Source organism: Danio rerio, chromosome 2, assembly GCF_052040795.2.
Source record: "Danio rerio strain M-AB ecotype USA chromosome 2, GRCz13ab, whole genome shotgun sequence".
NCBI lineage: Eukaryota > Metazoa > Chordata > Actinopteri > Cypriniformes > Danionidae > Danio > Danio rerio.
Genome location: NC_141022.1, coordinates 40,874,680 through 40,902,622, shown reverse-complemented (window position 1 = coordinate 40,902,622; position 27,943 = coordinate 40,874,680). Strand labels below are relative to the sequence as shown.

The following is a 27,943-nucleotide window of genomic DNA, read 5'->3' as shown; positions in this document are numbered from 1 at the left end:
GTTCAATGGGAAAAGGGGCTGTCGCGTCGTCCATATTTTTTACAGTCATTGGTCGGTACTGAAGCCAAATCTGGAGCTAATCTAACAAACTCCAGAAATCTAACAATCTATAACTTACGATAATGGTCCAAAAACTAGTCAATCCAAATGTATATATGGTAGAATAATATTAAATACAAATTTAAAAAGTGGAAAAAGCAAGAGAAGCAAAAAATAAGGATAGTTAAAATTTAGTAGGTTGTAATTTTATTTGCAATATTTTGCTTGAATTTAATCGTATTATCTTTCAATTTCTAAATGTTTGATAACTTAAATATTATTTTAATAAATATATTTGTTTAATAAATCTGTTTTGTTGAAATCCCCCAAAAATCTAAATTCACTGAGAAATTGATAAAAAATATAATATTTGCTTTAAATTTCTGAATTCCCAAAGTTTTGAGAAGGGGCACTGGTGAGAAGACTAACTCCGCCGCCTTGAGTTCCCGTCATGCCTCGGACGAAGCAGCGCTGAAGTGCCCGTGGGTGTGTGTGTGCGCGCATGAGGACAGAACACCAGTTGCTCCCGAGTGTGTTTTTGTGTGTGAGCGAGCTGCACTTGTCGTAACCGACGGATGCTCAAGAAAAGAAACCGTCCGACAAAAGAGGACAGGAGTGTAAAGAAAAGAGCAAATACTGAAAACAGCATGAGAAAAAAAGTGGTTTCATTAGAAATGGTGAGTAGAAACTTTCGGAACAAAAGTTTGCGCGAGCCCGAGCCTCTTTGTGTTTAAAGTTTGTCATCGAGGCCTCGTGTTATTACATTGACGCTGTGTCGTAGTAAAACATGTATACTCGTCAGCAGAACACTGTTTTGTCGTCGTCTAAAGGTAAATGTCTTTTAAGCGCTTCTTTTCGGAGATTTTCGTTGAGTATCATTCATCTGTCTGTACTGAGAAGTGTGACGTATGAGATCAGGAGCAGGAAAAGTTTCGCTGTGATTTCACTTGTGGGTTAACAAATGATTCAGCGTCAGTAATGGTGAAATAGTCAGCATCTTTATCTTTATTTGATCAGAAGTTTACATATCTGTTGTATCAAAAAGGTCAGTGAGATTTCGTATTTCCGATTGGATGTTTTCAGTGTTTACACTTGTCCTGTGGTGTGATGATGAGGAATGCGGGATGGTTTATCTGTTCGACCATTACATTCCTTGAATTCTGCTCTGATTAATGCCTGATTCGCTCAGGACACGCGCTTCACCAGGGTCAGCTCTGCAGAAGGGCTGAGTTTTGTTCCTGAGAAAATCAGTTTGTGCTAGATGACTAGGCATGTTATGCTGTGTAGCAGACACTTGCAAGTAAATCAATTTCTCACAGTTTACTTGTTTCAAGTTTCTTCTGTTGAACACAACAGAGGATGTTTTGAAAAATCTGTGGAAACCTGCACCCTGTATTTGTTTATCCTACTATGGAGGTCAATAATTACAGGTTTTCAGCTTTCCTCAAAATATCTTCTTTTGTGTTCAACAGAAGAAAGAAACTCAAAGGTTTGGAACCTCCTGAGGGTGTGAGTACATTTTTTTCATTTTGGGTGATCTATCCATTTAATCTAAAAGTGACTAATACACATTTCAAAAAAAACTAATTGTCTTTAGTGAGTCATATTATAGATACTAGTGACTTATTAAGTACTTATTCATTTATCACTTTAAAATAAATCAAATTAACCTTAAACTGACTTAAAACTTATAAAATTAATTTAGGACATGATTAACTTAAGTTTAATAAGTTACAATGAGCTAAAAATGTATGTTATCAAGACTAATTGATCATATAGTTTTACACTGTAGTTATTGCTTATTATAATAGTAGTTTTAAGACTCCTTTTGAAGTTTTAATTGCTGATGATATTATTTATAAAACAATTTTATGTATACAAGGCCCATTTTAATTGTTTTAGTATTTTTGCCTCTTTTGGTTCAAGTAAAATTGAGTAGTCATTGCTTATGACTTCATATGCAGTTTGTAACTAACGTGATTAGAAAGATTTCAAGTACCGAAGATGACAGGCTCAAGCATAAGTATTAATACCAAGTATTTGCAAGCTAGATATTAATAATAACTATAAAGATGTTCAAATGTAGTTATTTCAAAGTAATAAATAATATTTCAAAGTAATCTGGTATCTAAAAGAAATGAAAGGCATAACATAACATAACATAAATAGTTTGTTAGCAGTCATAAACTTGCAGGTAATATGGAGCTTAATCTCTGTAATTCTTTGCTACTATTCTAAATCATTATACCTGTGATCAACAGCTCACCAAATTCAGCCAAGCCATTACATTAAAAAAATTTTTTTTTAACAAAATGTTTTTAAATTCAAAGCTTGGTCATATAGGCAGTGAAGTTTTGTTTTAATAATCAGTGATTTATATTATGTACAATATGTATTCAAATGTAAAATGGCCATCTTAATTAAGTTTTAGTGTTTTTAAACTCCACACAGAAATGCCAACTGACCCAGCTGGGGCTCGAACCAACCACCTTGCTGTGACGCGATTGTGCTACCCACTGCGCCACCGTGATGCCTCAAATTTAGATTTTCAAAAGTAATAAATAATATTTTGAAGTAATCTGGTATCTAATTAAAATTAAATGCTACTAGTATCATAAATGGTTTGTTAGCAGTCATAAACTGGAGCTCGTTCTCAGTCATTTTCTGCTACTATTTAAAATCATTCTACCTGTGATTAACAGCTCACCAAATTCAGCTCTATCGCAGCAGATTCTCACACAACCTTGTCTTCTAGTAGTAAAGGTCAGCGTCTCTAAAGGTTACATGTAATCTTGTTTTTTGTGTGTGTGTGAGAGAAACGGGGAGGCTTTCTGTATTTTATCTGGCCTGTCGATATGTGAGAGGGGGAGGTTGGCTTCATGGTCAGATGCAGTTTGCAAAGCCTGCATTTTCCACACAGTAACAGAACTAGTAAATCAGTTACAGTGTGTGTAAACAACTTCTCATATTTTGCAGCTGCTGAGTCCTATTAGCACTCCATGCCAACCAGAGAGAAGCAGTTCATATTAATATAAACAGTAACCCCTCAATTAGCTTTTCATTTCAGAATAATAGTTTTTAGTTTTTAAGAAAAGCAAAGATGGAGGAAGAGTCAAATTTCATGTGTCTCCGTGTAAAGGAAGGAGGGTGTTTTTGTTGTTTCTACCCTGTCGCAGACTGGAGCAGCCTGCTTTTCTCGTTTGACAGATAAGCGCAAACCTTGGCTGCGTTTCGCTTGCCTGTATTCATCTCCATCCAGCAGATGATTGAGGAGGTTTCAATCAGCAAGAACGATGCATATTGTAATGAACCCTCCTACTGGAAGCTGCTATTGCATAACTGCTGAGGGAGGTCTGAGGGTTAAGTGTGGCAATCGTTTATGCATGTAGTGAATTCTTTTTATTTTATTTCTGGGTCCTCAAGCGATTTAAAATGCCAGGCCAGTGTCTATCTAAAATAATGGAGCAAATTAACACCGTACAGTAACTTGTAAATTGAAATTGGGAAAATTATTTGAAATGGATTTTATTTCTCAAATTCAGTTTTATTACAGATTTAAAAAATGTGATGGGCTTATATAAATATGTTCAAATGTTCGCATTTTATTGTACTAATTTGTATTGCAAACCAAACACCATAGAAACAGTAAAGTCCCTTTTTTAAGCATGTTTATTGAGGGATTGGGCTTGGATTGAACGCACTGGTGCCGTTGCCCTGTGGCTGCTGTCACATCATCCAAGTGGATGCTGCACACTAGTGGTGGTGTGGTGAGACCCCCCTCATAATTGTGTTCCTCACTCATATCACTCAGCCCTTAGGGATGTAACTATTTACAGTGAGCTTATCTAGCATTTGTTTTACACAGCAGATGCCCTTCCAGGTGCAACCCAGCTCTGGGAAACACCTAAATTCTGTCGCATTTACACACATACACTACGGCCAATATAGCATATTCATTTTACCTTTAGCGCATGTCTTTTTTGGGGGAAACCGGAGCACCCAGAGGAAACCCAAGCGAACACGAGAAAACATGCAAACTCCACGACTGACCCAGCCGGGGCTTGAACCAGCAACCTTCTTGCTGTGTGTCAACCACTAAGCCACCTCACCGCCCCTGCTATCTTTTAAAAAAAACATAAATTTCTTCACAACTTGAAAAGCCACCCTCGAATGTTTTTCTTTTCTTTAGATACAAGTAAGCCACTGCACTGTTCAGGTTTATAGCAGGCTTTGTATGTAATCAAATGATCAAATATGTGATGACTGAAGTCTCTTGAGATGTTAAAGGGTACATCATTATCAAGACCTCTAAGGCTTAATATAACAAGTAATGTCTTTTAATGAAAAATGAATTAGAAACCCAATAGAAGATTTACTTTGTTTACTTTTATTTTACAAGACAAAAGTAAAAAGTCTTTAATTTAATGCATTTTTGTTATTGACATAAAAAATGTAAGTGTCTGCTCGTGCAGCTGCATTTGAGAAAGAAATATGCATCCTAGTCAATATCCTTCTCATAATAGAGCACATTATGTGTTTATGACCAGGTTTTGATGGTTTGCTCTCTCATTTGTGCTAGTCTTTATGAATGAATGCGCTGTTTGAATAGCAGCTGAGCTCACACATTGTCTGGGCACTATTAAGCTTTTTTGTTGGTGTGTTCACAAGGTGTATCGTGGCCTTCACAACCATTGATCACTGTAACAACTGAAGTGAATTTCAGGTGAATGCTGATGACGTCAAAACAATGTGTACATTTGAAGCTTAACAAGGTTGTAGTGTGCTTCACATAGATTTTGTGAATTCTGCAACCTGTTTCTCATTCATTCATTCATTCATTGATTTTCTTATCAGCTTAGTCCCTTTATCAATCAGGCGTTGCCACAGTGGAACGAATCGCCAACTTATCCAGCACGTTTTTATGCAGCGGATGCCCTTCCAGCCCTAACCCATCTCTGGAAAACATCTACGCACACTCATTCACATTACGGACTCTCATACACTTCAGACAATTTAGCCTGCCCAGTTCACCTGTACCGCATGTCTTTAGACCACAGGTGTCAAACTCAGTTCCAAAAGGGCCGCAGCTCTGCACAGTTTAGTTCCAACCCTAATTAAACACACCTGATCAAACTAATTGAGTCCTTCAGGCTTGTTTGAAATCTACAGGTAAGTTTGTTGGAGCAGGGTTGGAACTAAACTGTGCAGGGCTTCGGCCCTCCAGGAATTGAGTTTGACACCCCTGCTTTAGACTGTGGGGGAAACCGGAGCACCTGGAGCAAAACCACGTGAACGCAGGGAGAACATGCAAACTCCACAAAGAAACGCCAACTGACCCAGCCGAGGCTTGAACCAGGGACCTTCTTGCTGTGAGGCGAAAGCACTACCTACAGTCAGAAGCCTATACGGGCTTATTCTGCCTATTTTCAATTAGCTCACTGTAAATAGTTAAATCCCTAAGGGCTGAGTGATATGGCCAAAAAAAAAAAAAATACCACACTAAAAAGTTTTATCGCCCACCTGTTTCTCATCCTTATGTAATTCCAAACCTGTAAGTATGACAACTAATACTGTGGAACGTAACAGAAGGTATTTAAAGAATTTCTCTTTTTTGGTTAATGTGATGAAAGACTGGTGTTACAGGGTGCTTTTTAAAATCTTTTTTTTTTTTTTTTTTTTATCTAGATCTTCCTCTGAACTCCACATAAGAAAGTGAGTCCACCCCACAGGAGTATTTGACACCCAAGTGCTACAATTCACTTTCCTACCCTAGAATTACCTTGATCACACAATAATGATTCTTCCTTCGTGTTTTGTTAGAACACACCCTTAGGTGTTCATATGTAATGTGCTATGTGTCTGTCACAGTGAATTTCCTATAATTGTCGTGAGTTTTCCCTATATACAGTACATGTTTTATTTTAAGCATTTGACTCAATATCAGTGTTGCCCAATACTACATGCAAAACTATTTAAAACAGCATTTCTCATTGTGGTTTCTCATTGTTTTGTCTGTGTTTGACATGTTGTGACTTCATAATAATTGAGAGACTTTATAGGGAATTTAGAAAGGCTTATGCTTTTTTCCTTATGTTTGAAGTCAACTGAAAAAATACTTTAATGATGTCCACGGGGTCTTTAATAGTCTTAAAGAGTCTTAAATCTCAAAAATAAAATTTTAGGCCTTAAAGTCCTAAATTACTTGTAGGTCTTAAATCTTTTTTACACGGATCTTAATTTTCATTTGTTTATGAAGAGCCACTCAATCTGGCCATTAACACTCCTACAATCACCAACAATTCATCTTAATAAAACTTTAAGTTTATCAAGTTTAAGTTTAAACTTTAATAAACTTTTTAAAACCTTACATTTTTATTTAAAAATATTTTTTTTTATTTCTAGATTTGTTTAAAAGTTCCCCATGTGTTTACTGTGAGGACACTGACCTGGACAGACTGTTGTACATACATTTTAGTTTATTAGAGTTTTTAAAACTTTTAAAACAATTGACCATTTTAAGTTTTATTTTAAATCAAGGTTATGCTGAAAAAAAGTATGTATATAACTAGAATTAACTTGTTTTGACATTATTTTTAAAATGTTGCTATGAAATAACTAAATTATTTAAATGTTTTATTATTCAATTATTATTGTATTATTACATTTATGTCTTAGAAATAAGGCGAATGATGTTATTTATCTAAGCAGATCTGCTTTATTTTTGCTTGCATTTGAATTTGTCTTTTGCTCTTGAACTTCTGACCAAAACCAAAACCAGTTTGCAGGTTTCAGAGAAGAAACAGATCGGTTATTTTACCCTGTTTTCCAAGTACTGAACTAGACCATTATTTTCTGTAACCTTGACCTGCTCAGTGTCAGTCACTTACTTGAACCCTCTGCACACACTACTTTATAAAAATCATTTGTTTTCAACTAAAACTATATTATATCTTCATATTACAAGTTCTTATTGGCGAAAAATCATTTTTGCATCTAGAGGTCGCGGTACACCATATATATCAGGGTCTATGATTAAATTATTGTTACATCCTTAATAAAATAGTTTGAAAGGAGAAACATTTTAAGAGTTTTTGCAAAGCAATTCTAATGTTTTGCTCCCTTACTAAAAACGTGCATTTCTCAAGCTAAATTATGTACTAGGATTAATTTAATTGACTGAATAATGATCTAAAATCAGACTGAATCAGAAATGTTTTTTTTTTTCAGTTTTAGAGACATGGAAAATTTCTGTACAAAATATTAAAGGTTAACTATATCTGTTTTTTGGGTATACCTGTATCCCCTTGCCCACTGCCATTTTTGGGATTATTATTTGGGACCAGAACATATTCAAGAACATGTGTATTTGGAAATTCCAAGATGCTCCTTTACATAATCAATGCAAAATGAAATTTCTGCTTTTGTGTTTAGGTCTGAAGTAGAATATTCATCATACGCTTGGCTGTTTCTGCTTCATGAGATACCAGGCATGACCCTCTCTCGGCACAGATAAACCTGCTTCCTCCAGCCTTCAACCTGGTTATCACTGTGTCCACAGGTCAGTGCTCTGGCTTTCTGAACAGTACAGCTGCTGAAGAATGACTTTATTTCTGGGAAGCAGCAGCATTGTTTTTAAATGATGCTCATTTACAATGCATTTGCAAAGTTTGAGCTATCTATATAATGATCCTGTAATTTAAGTTCTAAAACAAAAATGCCCTGTACCCAGGCTTTGTTTTATGAATTGTGATATTTTTAAGTAAAATCAGCAAATATTTTGATTGTTTTCAGCGTGAGTAAGCACTTTTGCTAATGTAATGATTGAGTTTGTATTGGAAATAGATAAAAATATATGCAATGCCAAACATCTCTGAATTCCCGAAGATGATCTGTTTTAATAATTTAATGATCCATTGCCCGCTTAATTTCTAAATCAATTTGCTCTTTTGAATTCATTATTTAAATGAACGATTCTATGAATCATCATCAGTGTGCTGCCACCTATAAATGGTTAAGGAACGTAAATTTATACATTACAGGCCTAAATCAGCCAAGGTGACCGCACAAAAACACACTCAGCTAAAAAATGGATTAACTGCAGTATTTGAATTACCACAAAATATTAGGATACACTTTTCTCTGTCAATATGGGACCTAGCAAGAACGTTTATTAAACTGATCAGGGTGTTTCTATTGCTACAAAAGCTTTAAAAAATGGTCTTTTGAATTGACCATTTTTCAAAAAATCCTTAAAGCATTAATAATTTATTGAGAGAAAATAGCACATCCAGTCTTGACTTTCTTTTTGTTTTTCAGAGCATAAGATGGATGATATTGATTATTACAGAAGCAAGCCTCTGGCAGAGGAATCAAATTTCCAGACCACAAACTATGACGCCATCAGTATTGACGGTTGGACACGTCACCTGTTTAATTGATGTTACATGTGTATTATCATCACAGCACTTGTTTGTTGACACTAAGGCAAGTGTATCTCGTCATCTACACAGAATGCCATTATAATGTGCTGCGTGACGATCTGGAGTCCGATGCTCGGGACTTTGAGGCTCCCACCTGGAGTTTAGCTGTTGACCCACAATATTTGAAAAACTTTTCCAAAGATGCCGTCAAAAGACAGGATGTAATACACGGTAAGGGACTGTGGTATTTTTTTTTTGTTTATTTGTTTATTTGTTTTTCATGAAATAATTTGAGCCATATTTATTTTAAATGGCTGTTAATGTTGTTCTCGCAGAGCTGATTCAGACAGAAATCAACCATGTGCGGACGCTAAAGATAGTTTTGAATGTGTACATTCGGGAGCTGCGTAACACCCTACAAATGGATGAGACACGACTGGAAAGGCTGTTTCCACAGGTGGAAAACCTGCTGGAGGTGCACCAGTTTTTCCTTGACAATCTTAAACTGCGAAGACTTGACTCTATGGAGCCTGGAAGCTCCCAGAATTACTGCATCCACAATCTTGGGGACATCCTTATCACACAGGTACCATTATTATATAACTGCTGTAGGATATTTATAGATTACAAATGTGATTCCGGACCACAAAAGCAGTCTTATGTGCAAATTGTCCTGAAAGCTGAATACATAAGCTTTCCGTTGATGTTTAGTTTATTAGGATGTGAGCGGAGTGGAGCAGCAAGAATTTCCACGCTCAAACTATTTTCTCTCTGTCTCCACTCCTCTCCGGGTTTTCCATCCGCATATGTATTTCAACAATAAATGCATTGTAAAAATTAATTCATTTAAGTGTATGTACACATTAGTTAAGGCCACCTGTAATAAAGTGTGAGCGTTTTTAAAACATGTAGTGTTGCATTACTTAAACTTACTTTACATTTTTATATTTAGTCTCTAGTTTAAAAGTAAAATAAACACCTCAGCTTAGTTTGCAGTGATCATTTTGTAAGGATCAGTATACATTACTTAGGATTCGACCTATTCTTCAGTAAAGGCTGTATATTTTGATTCATAAATAATGTAACTTACGTTTAACATGTTTAAGATGATGCGGTGCTGGATTGAGCTCGGAGTGAGAAAAAACCACAAAACTCAAGACTTTCAAAAATCAAGTCCTTGCTCCAGCCCAAATTTCACAGCTCTGCCCGCTTACTCTGGTTAGGATAGGACAATATTTACCAGAGATACAACTATTTGAAAATCTCATCTAAGGATTAAATCAATCTAAATATTCAAAAATCAAATGCTTAGCAATGCACAATACTAATCAAAAAATAGTTTGATATATTTACAGTTTGAATTAAAAAAATCCTCAATAGAACATTATAATAACTTCATATTCTGAAGATTTTTAGCAATGAGAGAAAAAAATTATTTCATTTTGACCCATAAAATGTATTTTTGGCTATTGCCAAAAAATATTACCGTGCAACGTTTGTGGTGTTGGGTCACAAATGTCTTAAAGCTTAGACTTGGTCAGCACATCTTATGGTTAAAAGCAACTATGCTTAGTTTGATTCTTGATTCACTCATTTGTCGATCCCATTCATTTTGCTCTACCCCATCTCTCCTATCACATCTCTACTGTCTTATCTGCAAACCTTAAAAAAGCCCCACAAAATCAGACTTGAAGATCAATATGTAGTTACTATATACAACAAAATGCATTAGACTTTTTTTATTAGATTAGACTTTGATTTTTCAGGCTGCATGCTATGGATCAGTAAACTGTTATAGCCAATGTCCTCCTTTATATGATTTTTTTTAGATCCACATTCCCCAAAGTTGAGCTAAGCGGCAGGTGCTTTCTGAAATGAATGGAATTATTGTTTCTGCATTCAATAAGGTTATTATATAGTTGCTCCAAAAAAAAAGTATTTGAAAATGCAAGCTGTACCTAACATGTAAATTATAATAAGTACTTCTATTATTAATTATAAATCATAATTAATTATAAATCAACAATAACAATATACAATACTATAATATAACAATATACACTACAAGAGACTTTTCAGACTACAACATCTTGTAATGAAACTGGTTTAAAAAATATATTCCTAGATTTTATTTTCCATGTAAAATGAGGATTACTAAAGTCTTCTATCTAGTCTAATTTAGTCAAATCCATATAATCTGTTGTCTCGAATATTTTTGTAATCATACAGTCTATAGCAGTGTACTTTGTACTACCTCGTCTGTCTATTTTATGCAGGTAACTTGTAGACACATTTTTACATGTACAGCCATTTAAAATGTGCATGATTTAAAAAATAAAATACATTTCAACATTTGCTCTTAATTACTATGTACTTACATTTAAATTGATTATTTGGTACAATCCACTCATTATATACATGTTTTTGCATTGAACTTATCTTTTAAAACATTATCTGCATGTAATTGTTTAATTAATTTCTGTACTTAATTTGTGTACTTATTGTTACACCGTTGACCCATCCCTTACACCTTAACCCACCTTAAAACTACCCATAACCACCTTAACCTTACCCGTATCCTACCTCAATAGCACCATAATTATTATACTTGTATAGTATCTCGATTGCAGTTATTACATTGCTCTTGTTTCATTTATGTAGCTAGTAGTTAAGGCCACTTATTTTAAAATGGGTTATATGAAAAGTAGTTGTATTTTTTTTCATCATGTTTGACATATCCAACATATTCTATGGTAAACTTAAGACATCTATGAAAAACTTTGAAAAAAAATCTTTCTGATTGAGTTTAAACATTTTGCTCTTTGAATGTCATGACTATGATTTTTATGTGCAGTTCTCTGGTGAAATAGGAAGCAGACTGCGGTACCTCTATGGCATGTTCTGCAGTCGTCACACCGATGCGGTCAACTTCTACAAAGACTTGATGCAAAACAACAAGAAGTTCCAAAATTTGATACGAGTAAGACTTGACGTGGACATCTGGCCAAAAAGCAAAAAAAAAAGAATAAATGTTTTAAATAATAGTATGTTGAATTCAGTGAATTCTTCAAATTTTGACCACAACATTCTTTTATGTCTTTAGAAAATATGTCAGCTGTCCATTGTACGGCGATTAGGAATACCAGAGATTATTCTCCTTATAACTCAGCGCATCACTAAGTACCCGGTTCTGTTTGAACGTGTCATTAAGTACACTGAAGGTATGTTTTTCAATGCATTCAAGAAGAAAGATTTGTTCTGAGTTGGTATAGTTTCTGTTTTTTTTTTTGTGTGTAAACAATTCAAAGTGCACTTTAAATTGTAAATGCTCATTTCTGTTCAAAGGGGATTGTATTCTTTAAAGTTACTTATGATGTGCCACAAATGCTGCATTTATTTGATCCAATTTACAGTAAAAAAAAAAGGAGCTTTAAGAAATATTATCTAAAGAGAACAATTTTTTTAGACAGCATGTTTAGAATCACACTTAATATAAATACAGAAGGCCTTTAGGTTGCTTTTTTTTAAATGATTCTTTGGATAATATGATACTCAAACATTAAATACCTATATGTATGAATGGAAGCATGTAGGTTAGCTATATTACAAGGTGTAATTGTGAAAATTTTGTAATGTAACATTTTGTCAACACCCCTGTATTTAATTGGCACATCAAAGGTAAATCTAAGGTTTTGTTTGTCTTCACTTTTGCTTGACTTGAGATTAAACCATGTTTTTTCAGAACAGAGATTCCCGTGTTTCTGTGTAATTGATGCTCATTGTAACAAACACAACCAGAACATGCAGGTTCATTAGACAGCATCAATGAGAGAGCATGATTAAGTTTTTTTTCCTTGTTCTTTTGACAGATGAGTCAGAAGAACAAATGGACCTGATAAAAGGGCTGGACTTTCTGAAGGACACCATAGCACAAGTGAATGCTCATGTGGACGAGGCTGAGAAAGAGGCACGGCTGAGAGAACTTAGCAGTAAACTGGAGCCCAAGTCCCAGGTGAAGATGACCAGTGGGAGGGTGTTTCGTCGAGAGGACATGCTGCAGGGAAAGAGGAAGCTGCTTCATGAGGGCATGCTCAACTGGAGGGTCACGAACAACAAAGGCAAAGGTGATAAGCATACAGGTGAGATAAAAATTACAGCTGGATTATCTAGTAGTTGTTCACCAATCTTGATTTTAAATGACCGATTCCTGCAAATTCCAATAAAAACATGAGAACAAGCAGTTTATTTGCTGAAATATCTGCAGTCATTTTAAATTACAAGCACTGTGATGACACTCCATTAGCTTTGATAATTGGAAAATTAGGTAGTATAATTTTAAAATCTAAAATAAAAGCATAATGATTTGACTAGCTTTTTGAAATTATTCTACATAAAAACAAACGGACATAACACAAAAAAATTGATAAGCTGAATAAAAATGCTAATTTACTCTCTTCCATTAGGTGGTACTAAACAGCAGGTATAGTGGTGTATATGCTTGTTTTCCAAATGCATTATTTTAAGGAAATAATAGTTTATTTTTCTCAACTAGAAATATCCAGCTCCAATGACATGATCGGAAATCGGGCCCGATTACATGGTTTTAGACTCAATCAAAATCGGATGTTACCTCCTGATCAGAACTCGAACATATATATATATATATATATATATATATATATATATATATATATATATATTAAAAATACCCTCGAAATATGTATAAATTCTCATTATTTTTTAACACAACTATAGGTATTCAGTGTCAAAGAGTAAAACCTCTTTCTTGACTTCACACAGAAGCAGCTTGAGGCGGAAAGCGCAAGTATGTCTGCGTTCTGGGGGTATCATAAGGTTAATGACAACAACAATGCCGTTTCCAACATTGCCATTGCCAACATTGTAAGATATGTTAACTTGACATTGCAAGAGGTGGAAAGCAAAAGGCTAGATTTAACACAACAAACCTGATGAGAAACCTCAAAAACAAACGTAGAACCTTGATTTGAAATTGCCGCTTCACCACTATTTCACAGAGTAAGCTCTGCCAGCCCTTTATAAGAAGATTTCTGAAAAACCACCTGGTCTGTTATTAGATGTACCCCATGTTTTGTTCACCACATATAGTTCATCCGTTGCTCCCACTTCTCTACCAAGCCTTACCACACAATGCAATGACTCCATCCTGAATCTGTTTCTTCGCTCTTCTTTATTCTTTTTTTTATGTATTATAGAAGTATCGGGTCGGGTTTTGGTAGATACTCAAAATCAAATGACTCTGACTCAAAGACAAACAAACCTGATCAGGACATCCCTATTCTCAAACTGTGGGCTGAGTTTTACTAGTGGGCCTCAGCGATCATGCAGATGGGCGGCTAGATAGCTTAAATTTAACTTTAATATTATGCTATAATTATTTGATTTTGGGGCATCACGGTGGCGCAGTGAGTAGCACGATCACCTCACAGCAAGAAGGTCGCTGGTTTAAGCCCCAACTGGGTCAGTTGGCATTTTTGTGTGGAGTTTGCATGTTTTCCCTGTGTTCGCATGGGTTTCCTCTGGGTGCTCCAGTTTCTCCCACAAGTCCAAAGACTTGGTATTTTGGGTAAATTGGGTAAGCTAAATAGTCCATAGTGTATGTGGTGAATAAGGCCGTACTTGCACTAGGTATAGTTGCCTCGAACCGGGCCAAAGCACGCTAGTCCCCCCTCCCGTCTCCCCCAACGGCCCACGCTCACACCACAAACAGGCTTCGGCACGTTTACATCATCGCTGCTGCGCTGTTCAGTGAAGCGCTCTCTCACTCAGCACAGTGGAGATTTCTCTAGTTATATCGTTTCAGTCGTTTGATATGCCGTCAAATATTTCGCCAAACAGTCCTTAGGGATGCGGGGACATCCTAAATCTCTCGTGCTGCATGAATGAGGAGGTCTGCTGAAGGCGCGCAGCTGTTGTGGAGTGAGGAGTTTGCGTCTTTAATAAACTACGGCAGTTTGCGTTCACTGAACAGTAAGAATTATTAATAAATCCATATGAAACAGTCCCTTAAAAGTCACGTCTCGCCTTCAGTTTCAGGCTTTGGCGCGTTTTGCACTCACACACAAGCGTACTGTGCCAAAGCCCAAGTGAACCGCGCTCAGGCCCACCTCTTCCAACCGGGCCAGGGCCGGCCAAGTGAACCGTGCTTGAGCCCGATTCAGCGCACTCACACTTCTCAAACGATCCGGGAAACGGGCCTGGGCACGGTACGGATGGCATAGTGTGAGTAGGCCCTAAGAGTGTATGAATGTTTCCCATTGATGGGTTGCAGATTGATGGGACATCCGCTGCGTAAAACATGTGCTAGATAAGTTAGCGGTTAATTCTGCTGTGGCGACCCCAGATTAATAAAGGGACTAAGCCAAAAAGAAAATGAATGAATAATTTTTTAATTTTGTTATTAAATATGTCATAGTAAAATGATGGAAGTAATGACATTTCCCGTTTTCTTTGATGGATTACTTTTGGAAAAAAACAGCCACACTGTTAAATACAGACCTAACTGCAGCTTAAACTTGTTACTGCTTCAGGCCAGCTAGGACTACATTTTCAGTTGTTTAAAGCAATCAGTCAGGCTAATGTAAAGAGTTATAATTACCAGCTCACGTGTTCCTCAGGTCTATGACTAGCACCTTGTCAGATTCGCACGAGTCCGTTGATTCACAAACTATGTGTGCTCTCTTTTTATGAACACTTTAAAATATCTGCATAGTAGTGCAAAAGAAAGTTCTGCGAGTGTTTTATAACGCTCACTTGCTCGTACAGAAGGATCTAGAGAGATTTGGTAGTGTTTCAGTAGTGAACAGCTGTTCACTGTTCCTGTCAGCGAACTCCCAATAATATCCAGCAGCAAAACAAACTACCTTTAGATTGATGCGTTTCAACTGGTTTAGAGTGTTTTTACTGTATTTTACATTCTTCTGTTTATTTATTTCATGGATATGAATAATAGATCAATAGTAGTCCAATATATATAATGTTTCGCTCTTTATAAAATGCTAGGTTATGCTGTTTAATACACCCCCACATTTTTGTGGCTTTGTCATTGTTGGGATACTCTATTAAATCTGGAAGCATTAACAACTGATAATGAAATATATATTGTTATTGCTCAACATGCAAAAGAATTCATCAAGACTGCATTTTTGCCAGATCGCCCAGCCCTAGTGAGGAGTCCATTACAGCAATCCAATCCATGTTTTTGAGATGATAGTATGCTGATTTAGTGACTGCTTTGACGTGACTGAAACTTAGATCTGACTCAAGAATCATACCAAGATTCTTGACCTTATTTTTTGCTGTTTGACCCCGAGAGTTTTTACTGTATTTTACATTTTTCTGTTTATTTTTTTAGTGGATTTGAATATTAAATCAATAGATGAATTGTAGTCAATCCAAAATATATATAATGTTTAGCATTTTATAAAATGCTTTAGAAAAATAATAGAATAAAAGTAGGCAAAATTATTCAAAATAAATGTTTTGTTAATGAATAAAGGTTTTAAATAAGCATTTATTCTAGACAATAAGTTTAAGGGAAAATGTCATACAGGTGGGCCTCCAAAATATTTTCACAGAAAAGAAGGGGTGAAAAAGCTTGAACCCCTGCATTATGGGGAGATCATCTAAACTTTTCTGGAAACTGTTGGTTCCATTCATGGATACCCTTATTATCCCACAACCATGTTTAAGATTTTTTCCCCATGTTTCCTATGCATTGTGTACAGTGAGCTTATCTATCTGTCATAGGTGCTGCTGATATGTGTTTCTGTCTGGGTTTTTCAAATTCAACCATAATTCACACATACCATGACATTAAAAGATGTGTATATTAAGCCTGTGTATATAACATCAATTATAAGTTTTTACTCTAATTAGCTGCATTTTCAGCACCTCTTAAGACTTTCTTTAACATACTTTGTACTATAAACAATGGTAGTGCACCTTTTGATTGAATTAATGTGAAAAACAGTTACTGGCCGGTCATTATGGAAAGTATTTAAACGCCCTTAAATATTTCATTCTTTGTTATATTGCAGCCATTTGCTAAAATAATTTCAGTTGCTTGTTAATGTACACACACAATATTGACAGAAAATCACAAAATTGTTGACATTTTTGCAAATGTATTAAAAAGAAAAATGTATTCAGCTTCTATGTGGTATCCTGTTATTTCCTGTCACTTGTTGGCTCATATGAAAGGTGACTGACATTTCTATATATTCTCTCATATGCCTTCAGATGTTATCGTCTTGCTGTTGTCTGATGTTTTGCTGCTTTTACTGGAGAAAGATTCCAGGCTTACCTTTGCCTCTCTGGTGAGAAGGATGTCATTATTTGCATTTCTGTTATGTGTAATATACAGTTGTCTTTTAATAAATGTCATCTGCCTGTTGTGTGCGCCTGTAGGACGGTAAGCCTGCTGTGATCTCTCTGCTGAAGCTCATTGTACGTGAAGCAGCTCACAACGAGAAGGCCATGTTTCTTATCTCAGCTTCTTTGGACACTCCTGAGATGTACGAGTTTCACACCTCCTCTGCAGAAGAGCGCAACACCTGGACAAACAAGATTTGGAAGGCAGTGGAGTGGTGCGTTTATACAAATCTTTTTAATGCACATTAAAATATTTGGGGTTGATTTATTTATTTTTTTCTTCTTTTTTCCTCTCACTTTGTACACATTAACTTTTTTTAAAATGTTGAAAATGGTCTCCATCAATAGCCTAGTGGTCGGTAGACCTGTTACATAATCAATATATTGACTTCTCGGACTACACATGAATATGACTTCAATCATTTTTGGTGATGCAATATATATCGCCCATACATAAACATCTCTATTGAAGGTGTCAGTATGCTTAAAAAACACTATAGTATTTACTATAAATTACTTTAGTATATTTTCATGTGGGTGTCTGACAGCTGAAAATAGATCAGGTAGCAGATAATCGCAGCCTCTGTTACGTTTTACCTTTTGCACTTTTTTTGTTAACATTTATTGTTATTTATATAGAATTAGCTTTTTTCGCATTCTGATTCCAAAGCCTAATTATTAAATTGTTAAAATGACTATACTTTAATTAAATAGTCTGAAGAATAAAATCTTATGTGTTCTTTGGAAGGGTGTACTTGCATTGATACTATATTCTTGCATATGATATTATATTGGCACTCGGGTGTTATATAATGAGTGTCATAAAATGCAATAAATTTTGCTGCGATATATCGTACAACACAAAATAGATATCTTGACTGGTCTAATGGTCAGTGCTCCAACATTTAGCGGAACTGTACTGCAGGCGTCCTGATTTAAAATCCTGACTCTCAGACCTTTTCCAATTACCTCTGTTCCTACACCCCTTTCCTGATTACCACATAATATACTATACTGTTTTATCATAATAAAGTTTTTTAAATTTGGCAAAAATGCCAATAATAAATGTTTAAAACAATTTTAATTGACCTAGCTACCTAATATTTCTGTGGATACTGATATATTTATATTTCATGGAATCTATGTGGAGCAGATCTAAAGTGTTTCATTGATATCCTTTATAACATTATATGACAGAGTTGTCTGTTCACCCTAATTGAAATAAACATTTCTTTCAAGTATTTTATTTGACCCCAAACTATAGTGTATATTGTAATAAAACGTAATTCATTAATCCTAGTTCTTAGTGGTGATTAATAATTGAATTTGAAAGCTTATTATCCTATGCTGTCCGTCGGAGGCAGCTAAATGTGTGAGATTGTTACAAACAAAGAGTGAATAAAATGTATCTGATTTGGTTAATAATGAAAATTTGCTATTGACCATAGTAATAGTAGCTATTCCATAGTAAACAAAGCATCCATAAAAAAAACAAATACCATGGGAGTCAAGGTTTCCAACATTTTTTAAAAGATCTTCTTTAGTGTTAAAGAGAAGAAACTCAAACCGGTTTGGTATAAGCGAAGGGTGAAACGATGATAGATTCTTTTTTTTTTTTTTTTGTATTAACTATCCCTTTAACAATCACTTCTACCGTATGATTTAGTAGGCTCACATTGCTAGTTTTGTGGTGAGCAATTGAAAAAAATGTTTGCCCTTTTAATTTAAAATTGAAATCTGAAAATGCACTTTCTGTTTGTTTTGAGTTAAAGTCTCAGATAACGTCTGTATGAGGCCCCTTCAGCTGTCAGTTTTGACAACAAACAGAAATAGTGAGCTGGAGGAGACTGTTTGGTTGTAACAGCTCAAAGTAAAAAAGAGCCACGCCCACTGTTTTCTCAATTATTATTCTGTTTTTCTAGGAACTACGTCACAATATTAAAAATAAAAAAAATGTTGCAGACTCCGGGTTATGTAGACTTTAAATTTCTTTTTTGACGCCACTCTAAGCTAATGTTAATCTATGGTCAAAAGGTTAATCAGGCGGTTATGATGCCTGTTAATGGGTCAAGATTTATTGTAAATGTTAGCTAAATATTAATATTGTTTCTAACATTCTGGGTGTTTCAGCTGTCCAGACGTAAAGGAAGAAGAGCCAGAAGAACTCTCTAAGAAGATCTGGGAATTTCAAAGTAATGTGCAGATTTACTCATTCGCAGTCTGGGATTTTAGTCTTCCATTTTTCTTCAGTAAAATGAACAGATGTCAGTTTTAACACTTGCTTTTTTCTGAGTAGGAAAGCTGTGTGTGCACGATGCCTCGATAGAGCAGCACCTGACAGAGAAGCTGAAGTTATTCTCCAGCATAGCAGCTTCAGTGACTGGTGTTTCAGACACCTCGACGAGTGAGCGCCATCCGCTACGTGGGAATGCAGCAGAGCCCCTGCAGGGAGAACGACTACTCACCGGAGCCCTGAAAGATGGTGAGATTTACACTGCACAGTACAAATGAGAATTTCACTATTGACCCCTTAATGCTTTTTTGAGTCCTTTGTGCATTTTAAAAATGGGTTGCGAGTTCTCAGCTGATTCAGTAAGACAACAGCCATACAGCTATGCACATATGAGCTTGTTTAGCCCAGTACACAGCATTGTTTGGATTAATTTACTTTTTTAAATTCAATTCAATCACCATATGTTTCAATTAAATACATTTTCCTAGGTTGGGCATCCCTTTGGGCCACTACTGAATAAAATATTAAAGCATGGTGAATTTTTATTTGAAAGTTTCAATCCCTTTCTACAGTGGAGAATCTACAGAACTTGCTGGTGATGTGTGAGCAGGGCCCAACTCCTTTCACTAGTAGGGCAACGGATCTGGTCCTGAAGAAGCCCCATGCTGTTACAGGCTTGGAGAACAATACTCACATGTTACCTGAAAGTAAGACAATCTATCTGCAACATATCTACTTTATTTACCAAATTAATGTTTATTTAAGCAATTGACAGATGAACCATTTGTTTTTTTTAGATGGTTTTGAGAGTTCAATGGAAAGCATGGGAGACAGAATTCAGGTGGCCAACACAGACTTAGACCCTCAGCTAAGAGAACTTCATTTAAGTGAGAACCAGGAGCTGTCGGTGAGCTGATACTACAGTATCACACTGACTGTTTTTCTGTGGTAATGGTGTTAACCAGTCTATTTTTGCTTTTGATCCATTAGGCAGATGAGAATTTGTCAGTTCACTTTCCTAAAGCAGAGGTACGAGCTAATTTTTTAATGTCTTTATCTAAAGCACCTAATGGCTGACACTGTGATGACTTTAAAGCTAGCTGTTCAGCGTTTAATAAAACTATGATCATTTATTTACAATAGTGACATGTATGGGAGTTCAAATCAGATTTAGTTGGATTAAAAAATGTTGCTGCTATATTGTATTGTTTGTTCTTCCTAACTCTAAAGTTGTTTTAATATACTGTATGTGTGAAAATTAAAAAAGGTCCCCTACAAAACATTCCTTTTAACAAAATGTTTGTAAAATGAGCTATTTTAATCAATTGCCTAAAGTTTATAATAGCAGTATACTTTATTGTCATCAGAAGAAAATTTGTTATGGACTATGTATTGCTGTAGATATCCAAAAATAATAATAATACTATTACCGTTGTTATTTTACATTTTTTCAACTTTGTTTTCATATATATATATATATATATATATATATATATATATATATATATATATATATATATATATATATATATATATATTTATATATATATTAGCGCTGTCAAAATTAGTGTGTTAACGCATGCTATTAATTTTTTGCAGTCCACTTAGAATCCAACATGGAAATCATTGTTTTCTTTATTGGCATTGATTGTTTTGAAATTTAAATGTCAATAACATGCCTGTGTTTTAATTTCTTTAATAAATATGGCTATCAAGCCAGGATCTTGATGGTTTATTGTGGGTATGTTGTTTACATGAAGAAATCTGTGTTACAAGTTTAACAAAAATTCCATTAAACAATTATATTTTGAATTTTAATTCTAATAAACAATTATATTTTGAATTTAAATAGTTTTTGTCTTGCGTTTACATTAATTTTAATTTTACATTTGAATAGCCAAAATTACAAGTTTCAGTATTAAAATGTGATTAATCGTGATTAATCGCGATTATTTTTTTTTTAAAGGTGCGATTAATTAGTAAAAAATTTTAATCGATTGACAGCACTAATATATATATATATATATATATATATATATATATATATATATATATATATATATATATATATATATATATATATATATATATATATATATATATATACAGGTTGCTTTACAATATTATATTTGTGCATATACATTGGTTTAGTAAGTACTAAAGCCAAATCGAGAGTTATTCTAATAAAATAACTTACAATAATGCTTAAAAATTAGTAGCCCAAATGTACATGTTAGGGAAAAATATTATATAAAATTTGCAAAAATAGCAAAAATCAAGAAAAACTAAAAATATACACAATTTTGTTAATGTTTTAGGTTGTCATTTTTTTATTTAATTGTATTATCTTTCAATTTCTAAAAATGTTCTGTGACTAAAATATTATTTTAATAAATACATCTGTTTAATGCATCAATATGTATTACGCATATTCACTGAGAAATACTCATATGCTGAGCACTGTATTGTGTAAAAACAAACTTTATTTTGGATGTGATTAATTTTTCTCCAGAACTAATTCAAATTAATTTAACACAACCTGTTTCCTTAATGTTAACTATTGGGATTTTTTAAGTGTTACATTTACAGATTTTATGCTTCAGCATTAGGTTTACATTTGCATCTTTATTATGACAGCCAGTGTCAAAATACTAACAAAATATTTTTCTCCACAGTTTTATTCCACTGTATCTCAGTTGTCTCGGAAACTCTACAGCCTTCAGGTATTTCACTCTAGTTATTATCAGATAATTTCTTAACTTTTTTTTCATTGAGGTCTTATCTGTGTAGACCCACATCAACCCAATAGATCTCTGTTTCTTCCCTTCTCAGTCTGTGGTCCAGCAGCTAGAAAGCCACATCAAGGTTCAGCATGCCACTATTGAGGAGCTGAAGTCCCGACCACGGGGAAACTCTCTCTTGGAACAGGAAAAGCACCGGAACCTGCACAAGCAGAATGAGGAGCTGGCCAACTTCCAGCGGCTCCAGAACCAGCGCCTACAGGAGCAGAGACAGTGGGAGCAGGAGAGAGAGAGGCAGATGCTGCAGGCTGAGGCCAGGGAGAAAGAGCTGAGGGAGAGAGAGATGGCATGCAGCAGACAGGAGGAAATGCTGGCTGGGGAAAAACAAGAACTGGCCCGGTGTAGAGAAGAATACCAGCAAGATCTGGAGAGGCTGCGAGAGTCCATGCGCTCTGTGGAGAAGGAAAAAGAAAAACTAGAGCTGCAGAAAAAATATAAGAAAAATGAGAATGTGCCTGTAGTCTATCCGCTTGAAAATGAACAGATACAGGTTAACACAATAATTTAATTTTTTGCATATATATTTCAGTGACTGTAGTTTCAATAATATGTATAGATTTCATACATATTTAGTGCTAATGTTAAACAAAGAATTTGTTTATTAAATAAATTAGAGGGAACTTCTGATTTAAAGGGCACCTATTTAACCCCTTTTACAAGATGTAAGATGATTCTCCAGAATCAGTCTGTAAAGTTTCAGCTCAAATACCCATCAGATAATTTATTAAAGACTCCAGAATTTTGAACTTTGGTGTCTAAATACATTGTAGCTGTTTTTGTAGTCTGTGACTTTAAAAGCAAATAAGCTCCTTCTCCCCGCCCTCCATTCCCATGTGCGTGTCCGTTTCTAATCATGCGTTACATCAGATAAAGAGCAGTCAGTGATAGAGACTGATATGGATGAAGCTAAAATACAGCACATTAGTCAAAAATACCAAGTAGGTTTATTTGATGTATTTGTGGTGGAGTTTATTCAAGCCTTTCTAAAATGATGAGTCTCGCACAAATGCCGACACACCCACCACATATTAGTGTTTACTGACACCATGTGGCCATGGTGATCATAGCGGCTAAGAATTAGATGGCGATTTTACTGTCTTTATTACAAACATGCTCTGTTTTAAATACATATTTAAACTTATACAACTTTTTAAAAATCTCAGAGAGTTTGAACTAATATTTAAATCCTGTTTTATTTGCAAAAAAATGTTCTGTGGACATGTGTATACAAGTTTTTATTCAAACATGGCGCCTGTCAGTCAATTTTTTAGGCAGTGAAAATTGCATTTCTAATTCACATTGCGGTGGGCCCGAAAATCACAGTGATTTAGGCCTTATTTTAACGTCAGGAAATTTTAAAAAAGAGACTTGTTGTGTTTATATCAATCCAATATGACAGTGGGCACACTATACATACACACAGTTCTGTCCAAACAGCTTACAAAAGTTGATTTTTATCATAGGTGTTCTTTAAAAAAAAAAAAGATTAAAGTTGTTCTCACAATGTAAATTCACTCACCATTTCTTGTCCCAAGTGGTTGTAAACCTTTTGGAGTAAATTTTTTTTTTCTGGTGAACACAAAGAAGATATTTTGAAGAATGTTGATAATCAGTAGGATTGACAGCCAAGGATCAATTGAAGTAAAAAAAAATTGTCATCTTCTGCGTGCTAAATAATAAATGAATAATGTTAACAGAATTTACATTTTAGGCTAAATTAACTCTTTTATATGCGTTTATATACATTTTAGCAGTAGTAACAAAGCTTGCATTCTAATCCTACCCATATGAAACGTATATGTGATTAATTAATATTACTCAGTAGATAAATTAATAAATACACTGTAACAAGGACACCTTAATGTGTAACCCGAGTGGAGTTAGATGGTAGATGGTTTTATATGCATTGTCTAAGGAAACATGAAGGTATTTCAGTTCAAATTGTTTTTAAAATAAATATCACTGAAGTAACTTGTTACAGAAGACAGTATGTGAACTCCTGACTCATTAACTTGTCTTTCTCTCTAGATACCGCCACCTTACCCTATATTGAACATAGTTTCTCCAGGCTTCACAGAGAGGGCTCCTCTAGTTCCCCCACGCAGAGAGAGCATCACTGGTTCACTTGTTAAACCAGAAGTGCCCATCCACCTCATTAGCACCACCAACCAAACCCTCAAAGCTGGCTCTGTCCAACAGAAGATACCCACCAAACTTGCTGCTCAACCTAAAGGCAAAGAGAAGCACAGCAAACACAGGAACTCCCACCAACGCACCAACAGCGCAGGTAACAACTGCTTGACAAACACTGGCTGATTCTGTTTTTATGGGATGTAGTTTAAGGATTGTGTTATAGCTTAAATGTCTTCTCACTTCTAGCTGGCATAGAGGTGTCTCATGTCGTTCCCATCAAAGTTGCAGGAAGGGAAGGAGGCAGTTTAAAAGCCATCAGGTCCAGCAGTCCTCATCATCTCCATCCAGGTAAATTTAATGATTCTATGCCTTATATCTCACATAAAACTGCTTTCTCTGTTAGATATTTGGTTCAGAAACCTTTGTTTTTAGCAACAGTGGCTGTTAAGTGAACTGCAGCCAATTACCTATTACTGCTTGTGCTCATATGAGTACAATAATATATAGGATGCACCAAATTTAAAATCCTGGTCCAAAACCAATGCACTTGCCACAGCCATATCACCCTGCAGCCCAAGAACAGACGCTCTCTGAAGCTAAGCAGGGCTGAGCCTAGTTAGAACCTGGATAGGAAACCACATGAAAAAAACTGTTGCTGTTTGAAGTGGTGTTAGTGAGGCCAGCAGGGGGTGCTCATCCAGCAGTCTGTGTGGGTCCTAATGCCCCAGTATAGTGATGTGGACACTGTCAGGAGAGCCATTGCCTGACTAGGGTTGTCACTTTACTGGAATTTAAAACCAATCGGTACTGAAATTTTAAAAACGTCCATTTCCCACTAACATTTTAGCAATGTTCCTAAGCAGCGCTGATTTGCCATTGTGTTTACATGCTCAACAGAAATGACTGTGATTATCCTTGAAGGTCATCGTTTCACCAAACTCATCGCTGTTTAGTGCATCTAACCACAGATACAGGGACACTGGAGCGTTTTAAAGCCACGATTCATCAGCAGATCACTCCTATGTCAGCTTATAGACAAACCAGCTGATTTGACTTTAAAACACTCCAGTGTCCCTGTATGTGTGGTTACACTCAAGTAAACAACGGTGAGTTCAGTGAACTGATGACCTTCACGGCCTATCACAGTCATTTCTGTTGAGAATGTGATCACAATGGCAAATCAGCACTGTTTAAGAACGTGCTCAACAGCGCTTAAATAGACGTGTTTAAAAATTTTGTACCGATTGGTATTGAATTCTATTATCTTGACAACCTTATGCCCATCCCAAACCATTGAAATGAATGGGTTTCATATGGCAGAGCTTTTCCGCTTCCAGTGTGAAAGTGGCTTCACTCCACGCATTGACTGGGCCTGGATTGAGAGTGAAACAAGCACAGCCTTTTTTCGGCTCATATTTTCCGCTGTTTTTCTTTCTTTAGCCAGTACTGGATGATAAATTTTTGGCGGGCGAACATTTGGTGCATCCAAGTAAAATACAAGAAACTTAATGTCATCAAATTCCCCGATATACTCACAACAGTTCTTTTTCATTTTGTGCCTAGAAGATAATATAAGTTGGAAATATTTTGTGTTTATGTGCATATATATATATATATATATATATATATATATATATATATATATATATATATATATATATATATATATATATATATATATATATAATGGTAGATATATATATATATATGGGGGGGAGTACTGATTATAAACATTCAGACACTGTCACTAGTGCTGATTAGGTGAATATTATGCATCAGGGGACTCAGAGACATTCTTTATAATTTGGTCCTATTCACATAGTCAGAAGTCCAATGATCTAATTTTCTTTCCAAACTCTTCTCACACTGGCCATAAAAATCAATGGGTCTCATTTTAACTAATGAAATCTTATTGTAATCTATTGAATGAATTAATAATAATTATAAACATGAACTAATTATGAACAACGAACAACTGTATTTTCATTAAGTAACGTTACTAACACAAATGCTGTATTTAATGTATCGTTTATTGTTTGTTCATGTTAGTAAATCTATTAAGTAACGTTAACTAATACACATACATACATGTTGTAAAGCGGTAACAATCAATGAGATAATGCACCATACATTTCAATCTAACATGAAACCTCTTTAAACCACTCATACTTGCCTTTCTGCATTAGTAAATCCTTTTCTGTGATGTTTCTGCAGATTTATTTACCCATCCAGATAAGTTGTCCAGCTCCGTTTCTTCTCATTCGGGAAACTCCAGCCGGAAGCACAACCACAGTCATAACTCTCACACTTCTAGCACACACAGCACCCATTCAGGACATCGTAAAACCAAAGACAGCCCAAATGCAGAAGACATTTTTTTCTTTTAATTCTCCTGCTTGATCTGTGTGACTGTAATACGGATGCAGAAAGTGACCGTTATTTCTCATACATGACATACACTGGAGGAATTCATGTCTTTCAAAGAATTACAATCAATTCTTTTCTGCTTTTATTCTGACTTAAATTCTGTTGAATTGATATAAGGCATTAACACGGTTGGGTAAAAATAATCTATTTAGGAGGAAACTCGATCATACCTAGCTGAGAGAGTTTAATGGCTCTTATTAAATCGGTTTTATTTTTGTGGTCTTAACAGCTGACAGTATCTCTTAGTATCTGTAAAATCATGTTCTGATCCATTGCAGAGCAGTCATTAATGATTTGTCATTCCTGTAAATAGCCAGTTTTAGTTATTTATTTATTGTGATTTTAATTCAGGGATGTTTGATCCTCTAAGCCAGGGGTCACCAATCTCGGTCCTGGAGGGCCGGTGTCCCTGCAGGATTTAGCTCTAACTTGCCTCAACACACCTGCCTGGATGGTCCAAGTATACCAAGTAAGACATTGATTAGCTTGTTCAGGTGTGTTTGATAAGGGTTGGAGCTAAAATCTGCAGGACACCGGCCATCCAGGAACAAGTTTGGTGACCCTTGCTCTAAGCATTACACTGGAAAGTCTTATAATAGTAGATCTATTTAATGTGTGGAATATGGTTTGTTTAAAGTGTAAATGTCCTTTCTGGGCTTCTGTCAACTGGAAACTTGTTATATTTGAGCAAATATTTTCTAGTATTTTAGAACAAATAGCCTTAAATGTTTTTCTTTGACAGGGGATAGATGCGCTTCACTACTAGATGTAAAATGTATCATGGCTTATATTATTTTTAATTTCATTCGAGTGAGATGCTGTTTAGCCTGGAAATGATGCTGTTGGGTCCCTATTTTGTACATTTTTTATTTTGAGAAAATACCAATGGTCTTAATGAGCAATTGTACATTTATAAATGATGCAGAGCAAATACTGCTTTCTTGGTTCTCCAAAAGAGAAAGTTGTGCACTTTTAAGTGCTTGTTAACTGCTCAATTACATGAACAAACATAAAAATGTGTGCTCAGTTTTACTTTACATTACTTGTCTTTACTATAAAAATATACTGTATAATAATGAGATAACAAAACATGATGTTATACTTGGACATAAGGATGATCTGTTTGTTTTAAAACCCCTTCCCTAGCAAAATAAATCTGCAACAGTCAAATGGTACAAGTTGGGCTAGTTATAAAATCCAATCCATTTCAAAAGTAAAAGTGACATTTTACTAATTAAAATATATATACAATTATTATAATAAGTAAATGCATATATAGGAAGATCATATTTGAGGGTCTGTGGGAACAAAACAAAGGGGGAAAATAAGGAATATTTTCAATAATAAAAAAAATATATTAAAAAAAAAAAAATATATATATATATATATATATATATATATATATATGTGTGTGTGTGTGTGTGTGTGTGTGTGTGTATACATACACACAAAAAGGAATAGATTGAAATAAATTATCA

General features: G+C 35.1%; 1 protein-coding gene across 9 annotated transcripts; it reads left to right on the top strand.

Moving 5' to 3' along the window:
• Positions 1–541: 541 nt before the first annotated feature.
• arhgef18a (Rho/Rac guanine nucleotide exchange factor 18a) lies at positions 542–27,481 on the top strand. Of its 9 annotated transcripts, none has more exons than XM_087239209.1 (22): positions 542–716; positions 1,512–1,548; positions 5,725–5,751; positions 7,471–7,597; positions 8,356–8,451; positions 8,550–8,690; positions 8,795–9,045; positions 11,314–11,439; positions 11,563–11,680; positions 12,329–12,598; positions 16,740–16,816; positions 16,908–17,086; positions 19,002–19,063; positions 19,168–19,353; positions 19,677–19,811; positions 19,902–20,011; positions 20,095–20,133; positions 21,780–21,827; positions 21,937–22,395; positions 23,934–24,192; positions 24,321–24,386; positions 26,253–27,481. In XM_087239209.1, exons 5-22 carry the CDS (start codon positions 8,364–8,366, stop codon positions 26,423–26,425), a joined length of 2,787 nt encoding a protein of 928 aa, XP_087095335.1. In that variant the 5' UTR covers positions 542–716; positions 1,512–1,548; positions 5,725–5,751; positions 7,471–7,597; positions 8,356–8,363; the 3' UTR covers positions 26,426–27,481.
• Positions 27,482–27,943: the final 462 nt, after the last annotated feature.